The sequence below is a fragment of the Melanotaenia boesemani genome, chromosome 9, assembly GCF_017639745.1.
Source record: "Melanotaenia boesemani isolate fMelBoe1 chromosome 9, fMelBoe1.pri, whole genome shotgun sequence".
Lineage (NCBI taxonomy): Eukaryota > Metazoa > Chordata > Actinopteri > Atheriniformes > Melanotaeniidae > Melanotaenia > Melanotaenia boesemani.
In genome coordinates, this window is record NC_055690.1 from 17,381,779 (window position 1) to 17,397,672 (window position 15,894).

Genomic DNA, 15,894 nt, shown 5'->3' on the forward strand with positions numbered 1-15,894 from the left:
ACAGAAATGCAGGCTTACACATATTGGTAAGCAAATGTATGTGTGTGTATATTTGTGACTAGACAATATAACACCATGTGTCTTACAGATCAAACATTGAAATAGATCCACTTTTCTCTGCCCTTTCCACTTATTCCACTTTATTTGACACAATATTCAAAACCTCTTGTTCTTTTGTGTTACTGCATAGTTGTTCCTGCATGTGTGTATGTTCATGTGCATTGAGCATATCTTCTGTTAGTGCTATTCATAGAACTGACAGAGCAGGAGCTCATGTTTATGTATCGGAATATCCCTCAGGACAGCCAAATTTCTTAGTTTCTGTCACCATTACTTTGAACCTGCAGAAGGCTTGCCTTAATGATTTGTTGCTTATTACGGATAAAACGACATCTGACTGGTTTGCATGTTATTTTCTGTGTGTTTCATCACTCATTGTTGAAATAATCATGTGTGAATCTCACTCAGTTTGTCCTGTGAACCTTCAGTCAACCAAAACTGATTCACGTCTTGATTAAACTTTTGCACAGAATAAACCATCAGGTCTGAAGAAGCAAAACAGAATAGCAGAAAATGTAGATACCAGCATTCGATTCGGATAATTGTATTTTCTTTGATTGTGCTTCTTGTATTTCCTTGCAGTTGAACTGGCTGGGATAGCATTGGTGCCTTCTGCCACATGAATAGTAGATGAAGGATCAAGCAGATGCTGATGAATATGAATATATGTAGTTATGAATAAATTATGATAAATCTTTGGACTCTAGTGTATTCTAGTTTCCCTCTGACCAAATCTTAACAGAAATCACATGCAGAGGTGTTTGAGAATTGAAACATTAGCTCTATCTGATTACTCACTGATAGAAAACATGGCTGCAACTCTGGCCGAAAAGAGTCTCACATCCGGTTGTGATTAAAAATGACAGTTAAGATTGAAAGTGATGAATGAAAACTGCTGTTACTGATAATGTCACACCAGGTGTTCAGGCCTTTTTGTATGGATCTAAGTGAGGAAAGGCTTTGTTCATCAGGTTATCACAGAGGTGTCTTCATCGCCTACCCTATTAAAATGTGTTTGAATTGCCTTGGCCTCTGTGGCAATTCAAAGCTTTGATCTGCTCTCTGCTCTGTGCCGACAGAGATGATGAGTTTTTACACATGTAAGCGTGCACACACTCCAACAACAGGTTCCCTGAGCAAATAAAGGCGAGGAAGCCAAAAAAAAGTGAAGGCTCGGCTGCTGCTTTATATTTTCTTTTCTTTTACCTTTACCTTCCTAAAAGGGAAAACAAAAAATAATTTGATATAATTGGGTGGAACGCCATTAAAAAGTCATGCGAGGCTTTTTAAACCCTCTTCTGTTTAGACTGAGGACACAAACAGGAAAGCATAATAAAAATGCTATGTGGGGATAACCTGCACAGACATGACGAAAGATAAATACTGAAACTACCAACATAAACTAAACTGTAAAATTATATTCTTATTCTTTTATGCTCTACTGATTAATAATTATTCAGAGATGAAACAAAAAAAAATATATTTCAAGGTTCAGACCATTTTGTGTAAGCATCACTGGTCTTTTGGGAGCTACTTGCATCCATTTTCACCTATGATGATGAGCTGATTCCCACCTTATAGTAAGTTTCTCTTTTCTTACTTCATGCCGAGTATTGAGGTTTCACTTCTTAAGGTTTTTATGTTGGTGATGTAGAGAGTGAGTGGAGGATATCAGGATGGGAGCCACAGAAAGTAGTGTAAACAAAAAACAGAGATACAGGAGGGAGGAAGTTGACTTGTTTTGAGCATCATCAGATGAGATGGAGTTACCTGCACATGTCATTCCTGTTTCTCTGGAGGCTTCTTTGTGTTGCCGCTTGAGCTGGATTACAAGAAAAAAAAAAGAAAAAATAGAGAAAAAATAGACTTCTGTTCCCCTTAGCTTTTTCCTGTGAAATAGATCTAACTACCTCTGAGAAAAATGTTTATATTCATAGTCTGAGGGAGTAATAGGAGAATGGGAATTTGCTATCTAGTAATTGTGAACAGCATTCATTTACTTTAAACATAACTTTTGATGTTCTGTATCTTAGAGATGGAGTAGTGTTGGCAAGCTCGTCTAATATAAGATTCCTTCTGTGCGAAGACCCAGTTAAACAGGCTTTTTCATAAGAGCAGAGACTGTGATCAATACTACAACAAACCCACATTTGACAACAACTTTCCTTAAATTCTATTGTTAATGAAGCTGTGGATTTCAGAAATGACCATATGGGATAAATAATGCAAAATGACCTACTTTTAAGTTTTTGATCAATTCTCCTCAAGTATCTTCCCTCTTCAGTTTCTCAGTATTTTCTACAGCAGTGGAAAATTCCCAGAACAGCATATGATTAAGCTGAAAATATAAGCCTGATTCCACAAAACATGGGGGATGTACTATAAAAATGTATTTAAAAAGCAAGTTCAATGATTTGCAAAGCTCATAAACCCAAATTTTATTCCCAGTGTGCCATAAATAACATAGAAGCATTTGACCAATTACTGGAAAGTATTAGCTCATTTTGAATTTGATGGTAGTAAAACTGTAAAAGTAATTAGTGCAAATCCAAAACAACTAGAGGAGAATTTGACAACTAATTAATTAATTGGCAGCAGATCAGTGGCATGACTGGGTATAGAAGGAGCATCTCGGGAGCTTGGAGCCTTGCAGATGCAAAAATTGGCAGTGGTTCACTATCTGTAAAAACTTGATTTTAAAAATTGTGAAAAGATTTTAGAAAAATGCTCCTGAAGAGATTCTAGACTTCGAAGATCCTGCCATCTACAGTGTATGATATCAAAAGATTCAGAGAGTCAGAAGGAAACTCTCCACACACGGGACAAGGCAGAATGTCAAAACTAAACAGTCATGAGCTTTGGCTCTTAAGCAGCACTGCATTAAAACAGACATGATTCTCCACTGGAAATCACTGCATGGACTCAGGAACACTTCCAGAAATCACTGTCTGTGAACACATTTCACAAATGTAATCACATATTTTGCGGACTTTTTTGTAGTTATCTTGAGATCACAAAGCTCTCTTTTGAGTGGTAAATTAATTTATCTTGTTTTGTCAAGAATTTGTACCTTTCTTGTTTGAAGATTACAACATAGTAAGAGAAAAGAAATTGTGCTCTCTCATGAAATGATTATGGTGACCTCAAAATTGAGTGGGTCCTGTCTTAACACCTAATTTAATCATTCATAGTTGCAATAACACTGGAGAAGAATTTGCCACAGTAAGTGAAGCTGTACTTGTGTAATTCTTTTAGCTGCACTGAGTTTTAGCATAATAATTTAACCAGCTGTGTTCTGCCAATTGTTATTCTTCAGGCCATCTCACTTTGTGTGGCCATGGAAAAATCAGTTCTACAAGGACTAATTAACTAAATATATTATACCATCATAAGCAAAAAAGCCTAGAAATAATGACATAATAAACCTGTTTTCATAATAAAAGAAAATTCATTATCTTAAGATAATTTGAAAATTAACTGTTGATCTTTTGGCTTTCATAAGAATATTATAGGGCACTTTAAACAGACAAAAACAGCTAAGACCAGAGTGAATACTGGAACTTAAAGTCAAAAGGTGATCATGTTTGTTTTCTGCTTGATGTAATGGGCCATTTGCACAAGTACTATTTAGACTTTAAAATATATTATTCCATTTTCATTTTCTCTCATATCAAGATGTGTATTTAAATTTTTAGTTGCAAAAATGATTCTTATTTGTCTTTCTAATATCTGATGTTAGCAATCCCATGTATATTATGTAAGTTGATGCACAGCATTTGTATTATAGAGTTTAGCAGATCACTAACCTTTGTTAATGGTTTGGTTTTATTGCCAATGGACAACAAGAGCTGAACTTCCCAGCTGACTCGAGAAGGAACCTTTTTCTATTTTCTGCCATTTGCTCAAATTTATCAGAGATTATCCCCCGCAATGCAAGGTCTGCCTTGCATTGTGGGTGGTAAAACACAAATCCTGGATTTCTGCTCTTGTGCCTGTCTTTGATAATAATTCTGGAGCGAGTATCTCCAACTGAAAGAGCTCATCAAATTTCTAAACATAATTCATTCCTTTGCTAAGCTTATCCTCAGGACAGATAGACTGTTGACAAGCACTCTGTTGAATGTGTGTACTGTCAAGTATGCTTAAATATGTTTTAGAGCCATACGAGGTTTGACTTTAGTTGTCTTTGAAGATAATCACCCATGTCATAAAAAAAGCATTTTTATATTTTTTGCATGTAGCTGTGTGTGTATGCATCTGTGAATTTGTGACTATTAGAAATGTCCTTTAACTTTGGAATATTTGGTTTTTCTATGATTTCTTTTCACAGATAATAGACTGATGCTGTTGAGTTGTTAGTTTTCATGACTAATGTGATTTAGATTTATGCAGAAAATTGAATCTTAATTTATTAATGCTTATGCATTTACATTTCATTTAGATAATATTGTAACTGTACACAGAACTAGTGTTCACCCCCACCCGCAATCCGGGACTGGATAAAATGTGCATGGAAAATGGATGAAATGGAAAAAAATCTTTATGGATTATGTTTCGTGACTATGGTAAATATGTGAGAGGCAGATTTTCTTTCTTGATCCAAAAAATTACAGATGAGCAAAAGGAAACTTGAGAAGACCTGAAAGCTGTTAAATTCCTTTCAAGAGAGCAAGACCTTAGCAGGGGTATGTTTCAGAGTGGTCGGTTTATTTTTGTTTTACACAAGATTATGTCAAAACTATGTGGCTGGTTTCATGAAACATGGTGCAGTTTTCAGATCCAGTTAGCTTTCTTTCAGAAAGTAAAATAGTTAATTAACTCCCTATACAGATATTGCAGATAGAATAAAGATCAGACTTAACATTAAGTCGTAGTTACTTGGTTGAAAAGTCTACTGACAAATGTGTTTACCAGCTGTTTTTATCCATAGGAGTTACACATTTCTTTTTTTTAGAATGAATAGACGTGTTTTCATGTTTGTCTGACCAAGTCAGAACAAGTTTTTCCCAGCTGATGTGCAGGACTGACAATTATTTATCACAGATGCTTTGTTGCTATCAGTTCCTGCTCAAGGCAGTCACACCAGAACTGAAAGTAAAAAGTTCATAAACTATTACCGCTTGCATATTGTTGATATGATTTAATAAGCATAAGTATAAAAAATTGCGATTGGGACTGCAGAACTTTGCACCTCACCCGTGCTTTGGTAGGGATCAGTTAACTTGTCAGCTGGCAGTGTGCTTTAGAAAAGGGTTGCATGAATCCATAAGGAAATAGACTCACAATTAGTGGATCCAGTTGTTATGAAATAATATAAAGATCTGTACTTTTACCATTACTGGTACATTCTTTGCAACATTTTAAGATTAGTTTACCACTGAAAACTTGCTGTACTGTCCTTTAATAAGTTATTCATCTGCAGTTGCTGATCCACACAGATGTGGAGTTTCACATTTATCCAAAAGCTTTGGCAATTATATGTATATAATAATGGAAGAACTGCAAACACACAGCGTGGTAGGTTTTTCATTCTAGTGATAATCATTATTTTTATTCAGCAATAGTAAATGATCTAAAGATGTCTTGGATATTATTTCATACAAGGCAGGTCTGTTCTTGACTCCAGCACTGTGCTGAAAAGCATCTTTCTAACTGAAGTGTCCTTAAAAAATTCATTGAATTCATTTCAGATTTGGACAGTAGAATGTAAAGTTCTTTTACACATTTCTTTTTTTTTTTTTTTTAGAACATTTTAGTATATTAACAATTAAATTATTAGATATTACTTCCTATTATTGCTGCTAAAGATAATATCAGACAGATCATTTAAATAAACAAACAAACAAATAAATGTTTTTCAACTTAGGAAATTGGGCATATAAATGATCTTGGTATTATGTGTACCACCATTGCTGGTAATTCTGTAATTCTTATATGTTCCTGTACTGTTGCTGTTGGAAAAATGGATCTGTTTCCAAAATGATAGAGCGGTGAAACCAAGCCATGATAAAGGAAATTCTGTTTGTTTGTGCATCCAATAGAAAGTGATGACAATGTGTGTATAATAAAGCTTGTTAATGTAGACGTCTTACATGTAGTGTCTGCTAAACACGCTTTATTCAAGCACACTCACATGTATATGCCAGCTTACCCAGGCTCTACTAATGAGGATGGAAATCTCACTTTCTCTCTGTTGTCAGGCCCATCCGTATTTCTGCCAAACAAATACAGTCACAAAGTGAAGAAGTCTGAAGTTTTGTCTTTTATCCATTCTGGATGCTGGATGGTGCTTGACAGCCAAGCAATCAAGCATGAACTCAGTCCTCACAATCTTCTCGGCCCTTCTGTTCATGATTTTTTTTCCCCCTCTACCACTTCTATTCATTTTAATAATCATTTTAAGAGCCTTTAGTTGACTTTATGCCAGAATATTATAGTATATGTTAAACTTACAGTAATGCAACAATGCATAGGTTAGCTTTCACCAGCATGTGCTCAGATGTTAAGCACATTGCAATCAGCATGTGATTATGTCATGTTGAGGCTGCAGGGCAGATACATTTGTAAATGCCACACAATTTAAAATAAGCTGCAGAAACACAAGGATAATGCATACCAATGCTGATTTAATCCAAATGCATTAATTCACAAAACCCTTCCAAAACAACAACAAAAGGCATAGACACCCCAACTTCATGGTTGTGGATATAATATCTACAGTGGTTCAAAGCAAAACCATTGTAGTTTAACAATAAACACTTTTTTTTTTATTTAACCCTCACACGTTTTTCACTCTCGTTTCCATTTATTCTATTCAAAGACACAGCTTATGTGATGGCACATAGGTTCTTGTCCACCCACATTCCTTCTACAGAATGATGTTTAACGTCAAAATGCCACATCGCTGCTGTACATTTGTAATTTGATCTCTTATACAACCCCTGAAAAATATGATGCAATCGACACACTTGAATAATGTTTATTCATACACATTAATTTCTGTTTTTTTAAGTTATTAAACATAAAAGAAAGTTAAAGTAATAAAACACAGATACTACACTAAATAATTTAATTTGATAGATGAACATACTTGCTTTGTAAATCACACCCATACATGTTAACAATTGTTGTTATGTTCATGAATGAATTTGTTTGTCCACCCAAATGATGGAATCATGAAACCAAAAACAACCCCCCCCCACACACACACACACACACACACACACACAAAAAACCCCCCCAAACCCAAAAAACAAACAAAAAAACAAAAAACAACAACAAAAAAAAAAACTGACTGACTTATGGCAGATCAGATTTTTTAAAGCAGGATGGAGCATTATTATTATTATTATTATTATTATTAGATATCCACTCTAAGTGTTCAGTTGGACTAAGATCCAGACTGTTTGCTGACCAATCCACTGATATATCTTCCAGAGGAAAGGTTTGAAAGCCCTTTGCTCTGACACAAGATATATTATGTCCTGGTTAATCAGCAAATCTTCTTTCGGTTGATGTAATGACAAACCATCCAAAACACCAGGGTCTACCTGTACATTCACTGTAGAGGTAATGACTTCTGGTCAGGTAATCTCCTCTGGTCCTTTATCTGACCTCAATGCCACACCATCAGGAGGTTAGATATACAGACAATTGAAACCAGAGGTTCACACACAGTGTAAAAAAATAAATAATAATAAATAATAAATAAACCTGTCCTGTTTTAGGTCAGTTAGGATTACCTAAATTATTTCTATTTGCTAAATGCTGCAATAATGGGAGAATAAATATTTCAGTGAAGCTTTAATTACTTTCTTCAAAGTCAGAAGTTTGCATACATTTCCTTAGTATTTGGTGGCATTGCCTTTAAACTGTATGACTTGGGTCAAGCGTTTTGGGTATCCTTCCACTAACTTCTCACAAGTGTGTACAGGAATCCTGGTCTATTCCTCCTGACAGAACTGGTGTAGCTGAGTCGGGTTTGTAGGTGGCCTTGCTCACACACATCTGTTCAATTCTCAACACAAATTTTCTATGGGGTTGAGATCAGGACATTGTGATGGCCACTCCAAAACTTTTGACTTGGTTGTCATTAAGCCACTTTGTGACTACTTTGGCTGTATACTTAGGGTCATTGTCCATTTGGAAGACTCATTTGAGCCCAAGCTTTACCTTCCTGGCTGGAGGCTTGAGATGATGCTTCAGTGTTTACAAATAATGTTCTTTCTACATGATGCCATCTATTTTATGAAGTGCACCAGTTCCATCTGCAGAAAAACAGCCCCACAGCATAATGCTGCTGCCGCCGTACTGCACAGTCGGAAAGGGGTTTTTCAGGTTTACATGCTTCTCCCCTTTTCCTCCAAATGTAATGATGGTCATTATGGCCATAACAGTTCCACTTTAGTTTCATCAGACCAAAGGAAATTACTCCAGAAATGAGGGTCTTTGTCCCTGTGTGCATTTGCAAACTGTACTCTGGCTTTTTAGTGTTGCTTCTGGAGCAATGGCTTCTTCTGTCTGAGTGGCCTTTTAGCCCATGTCGGTACAGAACGTGTTTGATTGTGGATAATGACACACTCTTACCAGCTTCACTCTTATCTTCATACAGTTTTTTGCTCTGGTTCTGGGGTTAATTCGCACATGTCAGACCGGAATATTTTCATCTCTGGGACACAGAACCCGTCTCCTTCCTGAGCGGTGTGATGGCTGGATGTTCCCATCTTGTCTATTCTTGCAGACACCTAAGGATGAGCCAGACTTGTGGAGCTCCACAATGATCTACCTGATATTTTGGCTTATTTCTTTTGATTTTCCCATAATGTCAAACAAGGAAGCAGTGTGTATTAGGTGTGGCCTTAAAATGCATGCAGAGCAGTGCTTCCAATTAACTTTGATGTTGCCACTTAACCTATCAGAAGCTCCCAAAGTCATGTCATCATCATCAGCCAAACAGCCTACACATGTTTTATGTCCTTATGATTTTAAATCCAGAACTATGACACTGCTATATTTTGGACACGTGGAAAAAAATACTAATAAATTTTCTTGTACACCCAGCCTGCTTTGAACTGCTACTTTGTAGCAAACGACTTGTTCAAACAGGCTTTGTTTGCAGGAGGTCTGTGAATAATCCAGAGTAACAGAGTCATTGACTCTGAAAAGCGAAAAGTTGGTTTTTTTTAGGTATTTGTCTTCCAATACTGAGCTGTTCAAAAACAATAGCTTTTACTTCTCTTGCCATGGGAAAGAGACTAAAATCCTTAAGTCAAACCTTTAAAAAAGAGATGCTGTAGCATTGAAGGCAGCCTAATCTTTGCTTCCACCTGCCTCAGCATGATGTGAAGATTTATTGTAGGACAGCCTTCTGGCCCACTGTGAAACTTGGAGAGTTATACATTAGACGAGTCTCCTTCTTTAAGAACATTTTATTTCCTCTTCCTCGGAGTTGCTCTCAGCAGCAGGTCAGTGGGAACAGAAAAGCAGCCCTGTGTGTTCACACAGTAGCATCTCTGTTGCAGTTTGGATGCTGACTCACATCAGCTGCAGGCTGTGCTACTAACTGTGCCATTATGTGACACTTTAACTTACTTCCTCCTGAGAAAAAAATACAAATAAAGCCAGACATGTGCTCCTTTTGTGTTTTAAATTTTAACTCTCAGTGTTTGATTTCATGTATGTGTTATTATCCACAGTGGAGCGATGCATGAGTGTGATGCAGTCTGGGACACAGATGGTGAAGCTGAAGGCAGGATCCAAAGGGCTGGTGAGACTCTTCTACCTGGATGAACACCGTTCCTGCATCCGCTGGAAGCCTTCACGCAAGAGTGAGAAGGCCAAAAGTAAGTTTGAGAGCACACACGAACACATCTGCATGCTCCCAAATGCAACATTATCATGGATGGTGAGCAAACTATGAAAAAATGCTGAAAAGCCAAAATCACATTTTAGGCACACCTGGTGTCTTCATACCTTGTTTATTAACGAAAGCATAAAAGTGGGACATTAAAAAGAGCAAATATGTGTAAATGTTGCATTTGGGAACTGTGTGTTTATACAGAGCTACAGTACTTCCTGACGTGCTCCTTCAGCATCAAACGTCAAATAGGTCATTTATTTTAGCTGTCTGAGTACAACACATTGAGTCTTTATCAGTTGCTGTAAATAAAATCTAAATATACGACTTATTTTCCATCTCTTACATGCAGACATGAGAAGAAATTGTGGTTATGGAACAGTCATAATTAAAAGTAACAAGAACACAAGCTAATCTGTCTTGCTAGACCTCATTGCATTTGTGGTCAAAGAAAAAAAGTTTGGGATCAGTCAGTGTCAGACTAGCAGCTAGAAGATGACATTCAGCAGCTGCTGCTCTTAACAAAGTCGTATCAGGTGCTTCTATAGCATCAGTTTTGTTGGAACTGGAGGTTGTGTATTTGGCAGCGTTGGTTTGTCTGTTAGCAACAGAACTCAAAAAGTTATGGATGGATTTTAAATAAATTTTCAGGAAATCTCAGTGGTAATAAGGAACAAGTTATAGATTTAGGGGGGGATCCAGATTCCAGGAATTTTTAAAGGATTCTTTACTATGGGGAGATATGGATAATTTTGCCATTACAGTTTTAATTAAAAAATAATGCCCTCATTGGCAAAAACACTTATAATGGCTTGGCAGAGGTCTGTGCTCTCTGAGTGCTTCTAGTTTCATAATTGAAAGAGAGGGAAAGAGTGACACTGAAAGAATTTCTCCAGGGAAAACGAAGTTTCCTGTGGCAGGAATCTATTTTAAGTGGATTTCATCTCAAAGATGGTCATTTATGAGGAAAGTGCTGGCTTCAAAAACATTTCTGGCTCAAAAATATTCCCTGAATATTTTAAACATTTAGCTTTTGTTCCACAGATCAATAATCCCATGAATAAATATGCATTAAACCTTCAAAACAAAGTCATTGTCAGTGTATGAGCGCTGATGAGCAGCTCTCGTGTTATATATATGATAAGCTGTAAGACTGCACTGAGCAAAAAATACATTTATTGCTGTGATATTGGGCCCAAAAGACTCGGGCAAAGAGAGGGATATGATCTGAGTCCAAAGTGGGCTACTTCATCCAAGACAGAGAGGTTTATGAGCTGTTTAGGGAAATATTTTCTTTTTTTACAAATTTACAGATTTATTTACTGCCAGCAGTAAATAAAGTCTTCAAATTTTTCCATAATTTTTCCATTTTTTTAAATTCAACAATGTGATCTTTTTCACTAAAGTTGGTGGCACATGATTGGAGCATTTTATGTGGAAAAAACAGACAATTCCCTATGTAAGCAAGCACAACCTGAAGAAATCTGAAGAACACCATTATTTCCATTTTCTGAATGTTAGATAACAGTTGTCTCTGGTAAGTTAACAGAAATCTCATCGTCGTTAGTATGGACAATGGTATTTTTAAACTTACATAATCATTACGATACTTCTATTTATAGAACATGTCATGTTTTAACATGCTTTTCATGTCTCTGTTTCACTCTTTGTAGCAGTAACCCTTCAGTTTTTTTTCCTGGAACGTCTGTTGAAGTTGTATAATCTGAGTTACACTGTTCCGGATCTGAGGGGATTATTGTTAAACATTTTATGGCCCCTGTCAAGGCATCGTTTTCACGTCTTTATCTTAATTGTTCCGTGCATCAGTCCACTGATGCATACGTCTGTCTATGGGCCTTACCTCTGCTATGTGCAAATGCCAGTGTCTGTGTGTTTGTGATTGTAAACAGTCAACATTGGATAAGCCTCTTAGATTCTCTCCACTGACATGATGAGGAAAAGACACAACAACCGGCCCGCTCTTTCTTTGAATGCGTGCATGATCAAAACGGGTCCGCCATGTCGTCACTTTCAGTTTAAGCTTCTACTACTTCAGAGACGGGATTATGTAACAAGATGTAAGAATTGAGTGTAATGGTAAAAAGGACATGATGATTTTGAAATGGATTATGACAATATACAGTATGTCCTGTGACTGGTAAGAAGACAGCTAACAGGATAAAATCATTACTAAAATAATCAGTAGTTTTAGCATAAATATTTATTGTTCTTCAGAAGAGACATTGTGCATTGATCAGATTCCAGGAGTGTTTTAAATAAATAGAACCTGCTTAAAGAATCACACAAATAAAATATAAGTGGGTAAAAAGCACAGATGTGAAACAGCACGCAAAGCATATGTGCAAATTGAGAGCAGGACATAAAATACTGCAGGCTGTTTCTAACAATGACACAGTATCTAAGATGGCTAAGTTTATACATAAATCTTATTAGACCGTGAAAGCCTCTGAAGCCTGCAGGAGCTTGAAACACTGTGTATTGTCACACATAGCAGACGAAAGCATAGAAAGTGAGGAACTGGTATCATTTGGTTTGCATGATTATTTTGGGATGTTTTGCTTTTATTCTTTTCAGTATTTTACCCTCATTCTGCCTGCATCATTTCATTGTCATTACACTTCAGTTGCAAGCGCTGAATTACAATATGAATGGATAAAGTTGTTGGAATCTGCAAGTTCACACTTTAAAACAGATAAAAAGTTCCCTTCACTCAGATTACGATGAACTAGTTTACATTCATATCTTAGCTTATTTTTGAATAAGCTTATCTGAGCATCTTTTTGGTATAGAACTTATCTATGAAGCACCCAGTCCTTGTTACATCCCAAACTAAAGTAACTGCTGTATAATACCATAAAGCAAGGAATAGAAGCAGCAGTAAAACAGATGCATTTATAAATTAATCAAACTCTACAGGAACTTGACAAAAGCTGACTGGAAGCTTGAGCTTAGTGTGTTACTTCAGATTAGTTGCTAACATTTGGATTAAGTTTTTGAAACTGGTAGAAACAATTTTTTCAAACTTTTTCTATTCAGTTGATCAAAGTGGAAGGTTGTGATAGAAACAAGTATATATTTGAATTAAGATGTATAAAACCTTTAGACATAAACACAACACAAAGGAAATTTGCATCTCCTGTTGGACTATGATTTATTTGCACTTATGCTTTACTATCATTTGCATTTACTACTTCTGCTACTACTACTACTACTAATACTACTGCTGCTACTGGGACAAAGATATCTTTTGAGAGAATCTTTTTATATTATCTAAGCAAATGATTTGGGGTTTATAGATGCTAATTGATTATTCCGACATATAAATATTATTTTTAAAATTTTTGTTATTTTTTTGATCTTTTCTTTGTCTGTCTTCATGTTATCAGTCACCATTGATTCACTCTACAAGGTGACAGAGGGCGGTCAGTCGGACATCTTCCATCGGCACGGAGATGGCAGTTTTGATCCAGCCTGCTGTTTTACAGTGTACCATGGAAACCACATGGAGTCCCTCGACTTAGTGACATCAAATGCAGAAGAAGCCAGGACCTGGATAACTGGCCTCCGCTACCTGATGGCTGGTATCAGTGATGAGGACTCACTGGCAAAGCGGCAGCGTACACATGACCAATATCCTTTAAAACAAAGAACTACACATAAATCACTGCTGTTGCGTTTCCCATCATGAGACCAGTTTAGTAGAAAGGACAACAATTTATGTTGATTTGTTTGTTGATATGTGATTACAATATTTTCTCTTTAAACTCACTCAAAAACACTACCAGAATGTGACATATTATTTTTTAGTAATTTCTTTCTTTGATCTTTTTTGAGTTTTGAGTTAAGCCTAGATGTTTGTAAATTGCTAAATTAGCTGCATTTTGACTAAGTGATAAATTGATTTTGTGCAACACGTTATTCTCTTTAATCCGTATGTTAGACGTGGATGAAACAAACGTTCGAGGAAGCTGATAAGAACGGAGACGGCATGCTGAACATCGACGAGATCTACCAACTTCTTCACAAGCTAAATGTCAATCTGCCACGCAGGAAGGTCAAACAAATGTTTCAGGTCAGAAAGTAAAACTATTACAAGTCATTGGCAGCTAAATTAATGTTATAACTTGATTTACAGTCGCTTCTATAGTGTTATAACAACAACAACAAAGATAACTGTAATGTGAATAATAATAATAATAACAGTAATAATAATAATAATAATAATAATAATAAAAGTTAAAAACAAAAAAACAAAAACAAACTAAGGTAGACATTAACGGTTTCACTTCTTGTTTATTTAACTAATTATTTTGTAAATAGGAAATGACCAGAACATTTGTGTACATACACCAGAGGTGATTTTCTTCTACTTTGAAAACATTGCATTCTTCAAAGGGATAATAATATATTCCAAAGGAGGAATGTATGAACATTTTATTGTCATTTTATTTTATGTTCCCTTTATGTATGTAAATAGCTATGCTTGCTTAAAATGTTGTAAAACATTGCTAATCAAACACGCTTTATGTTAGCATGGTTGTTAGGCAATACATCCACTAGAGGGCAGTGCAGAGTTCAGAACCTGCACCTGAGTTAAGACGTCAGTTTCAGACATAGCAAACATGGTAATGGTGGAAGAGATGCATCCATCCATTCTGCACCGCTTATTTGGGTGGAGTTGCCAGGGAAATGGCCTCAGTAGAGAGGTTTAGACTTCTCTTTACCTTCCCTCTGGGGAAATCCTGAAACATTCCCATGCCAGCCAAAAGATGTAGTCCTTCCAACATGTTCTGGATCTTTTCTGGGATCTCCTCCCAGTGGGATGTGCCCAGAAAACCTTCCCTTCCCATCCAGATAGCATCCTAACCAGATGTCTGAGCCACTTCATCTGGCTCCTCTTGACATGGAGGAGCAGTGGCTCTACTCAGAGCCTGTTCTGGATGATTGAGCTTCTTACACTATCTCTAAGTGAGAGCCCAGCCAGCCTTCAGAGGAAACCCTTTTCTGCCCTTCTGCTAGGTGAGGGTAAGAACAAAGAGCGACTAGTTTACTGACAGCTTTGCATTTTGGCAAAGCTCCTTTCTCATCATGACAGACAAATGCAGAGTCTGCATCATTGCCATACCACACCAATATGCCTGTTAATCTCCCACTCCATTCTTCCCTCACTTGTGAACAAGACTCATGCTCCTCCACTTAGGGCAGGATCTCATCCCTGACCTGAAAAGGGCAGTGTGCTCATGAAACCAACTGAACCACATCATCTGATTGGGTGAACTTCCATTCCCTCCTGTGAGGGAGACCGTGATAATTTATGTTCTTAGAAAGGGACAAAAAATAAGCAGTGCAGTATACACTGGTAGTCTTTGGACCCTTAAATACATTGTCCTCAAGGACCAGGGCTGGAGACCCCTACCTTAAGGCCCATTTATGCCCGACTCAGAAGATGGATACACAGAAGGACAGACAATTTCATCCATTTCCTGCATCAGTCACATGCATACTTTAGCTAACCGTCACTGACTCGTGGCTGACACGTGACCAGCAAAAGAAACAAACCAGAGAAGAAGAAGAGGGTCAGGAAGGGGGGGAAAAAGTAGAAGAAGAATGAAGATGAGCACAACAACTGTAGAAATTGTGCAAGTTTTTGAATAAAGGATATGTGAGTCTTTAGGGCGTATTGGGAAAAAACTTTGTAGTGATGCATTACCGCCACTAAATGGTGTCTGAAACTGACATCAGCTCACAGAAATGAATTCTGAACTTAGCACTGCCTACTAGTGGAGGAATTGACTTAACCATGGCAATGCAAAAGACGCATGGAAGTACGAGGACGGCAACGTATGACAATGTTTGAAATGGACGTTGCTATTTATGTATGCAAGGGAGCACAAATAGGCCTTTAAGCAGAGAATACACTTAATAACTACATCTCGTCAAATTGGTCCCTATACTGC

At 36.9% G+C, this 15,894-nt stretch overlaps 1 protein-coding gene across 3 annotated transcripts in view; it reads left to right on the top strand.

The window, feature by feature from the left end:
* plch1 (phospholipase C, eta 1) overlaps positions 1-15,894 on the top strand; it is a 70,796-nt gene that overhangs the window by 20,575 nt on the left and 34,327 nt on the right. For all 3 annotated transcript variants that reach the window (XM_041994082.1, XM_041994084.1, XM_041994083.1), the window contains 3 exons: positions 9,756-9,902; positions 13,324-13,567; positions 13,880-14,009. In XM_041994082.1, coding sequence (XP_041850016.1) covers positions 9,756-9,902; positions 13,324-13,567; positions 13,880-14,009 — 521 coding nt within the window. The remainder of the gene's footprint in view (positions 1-9,755; positions 9,903-13,323; positions 13,568-13,879; positions 14,010-15,894) is intronic.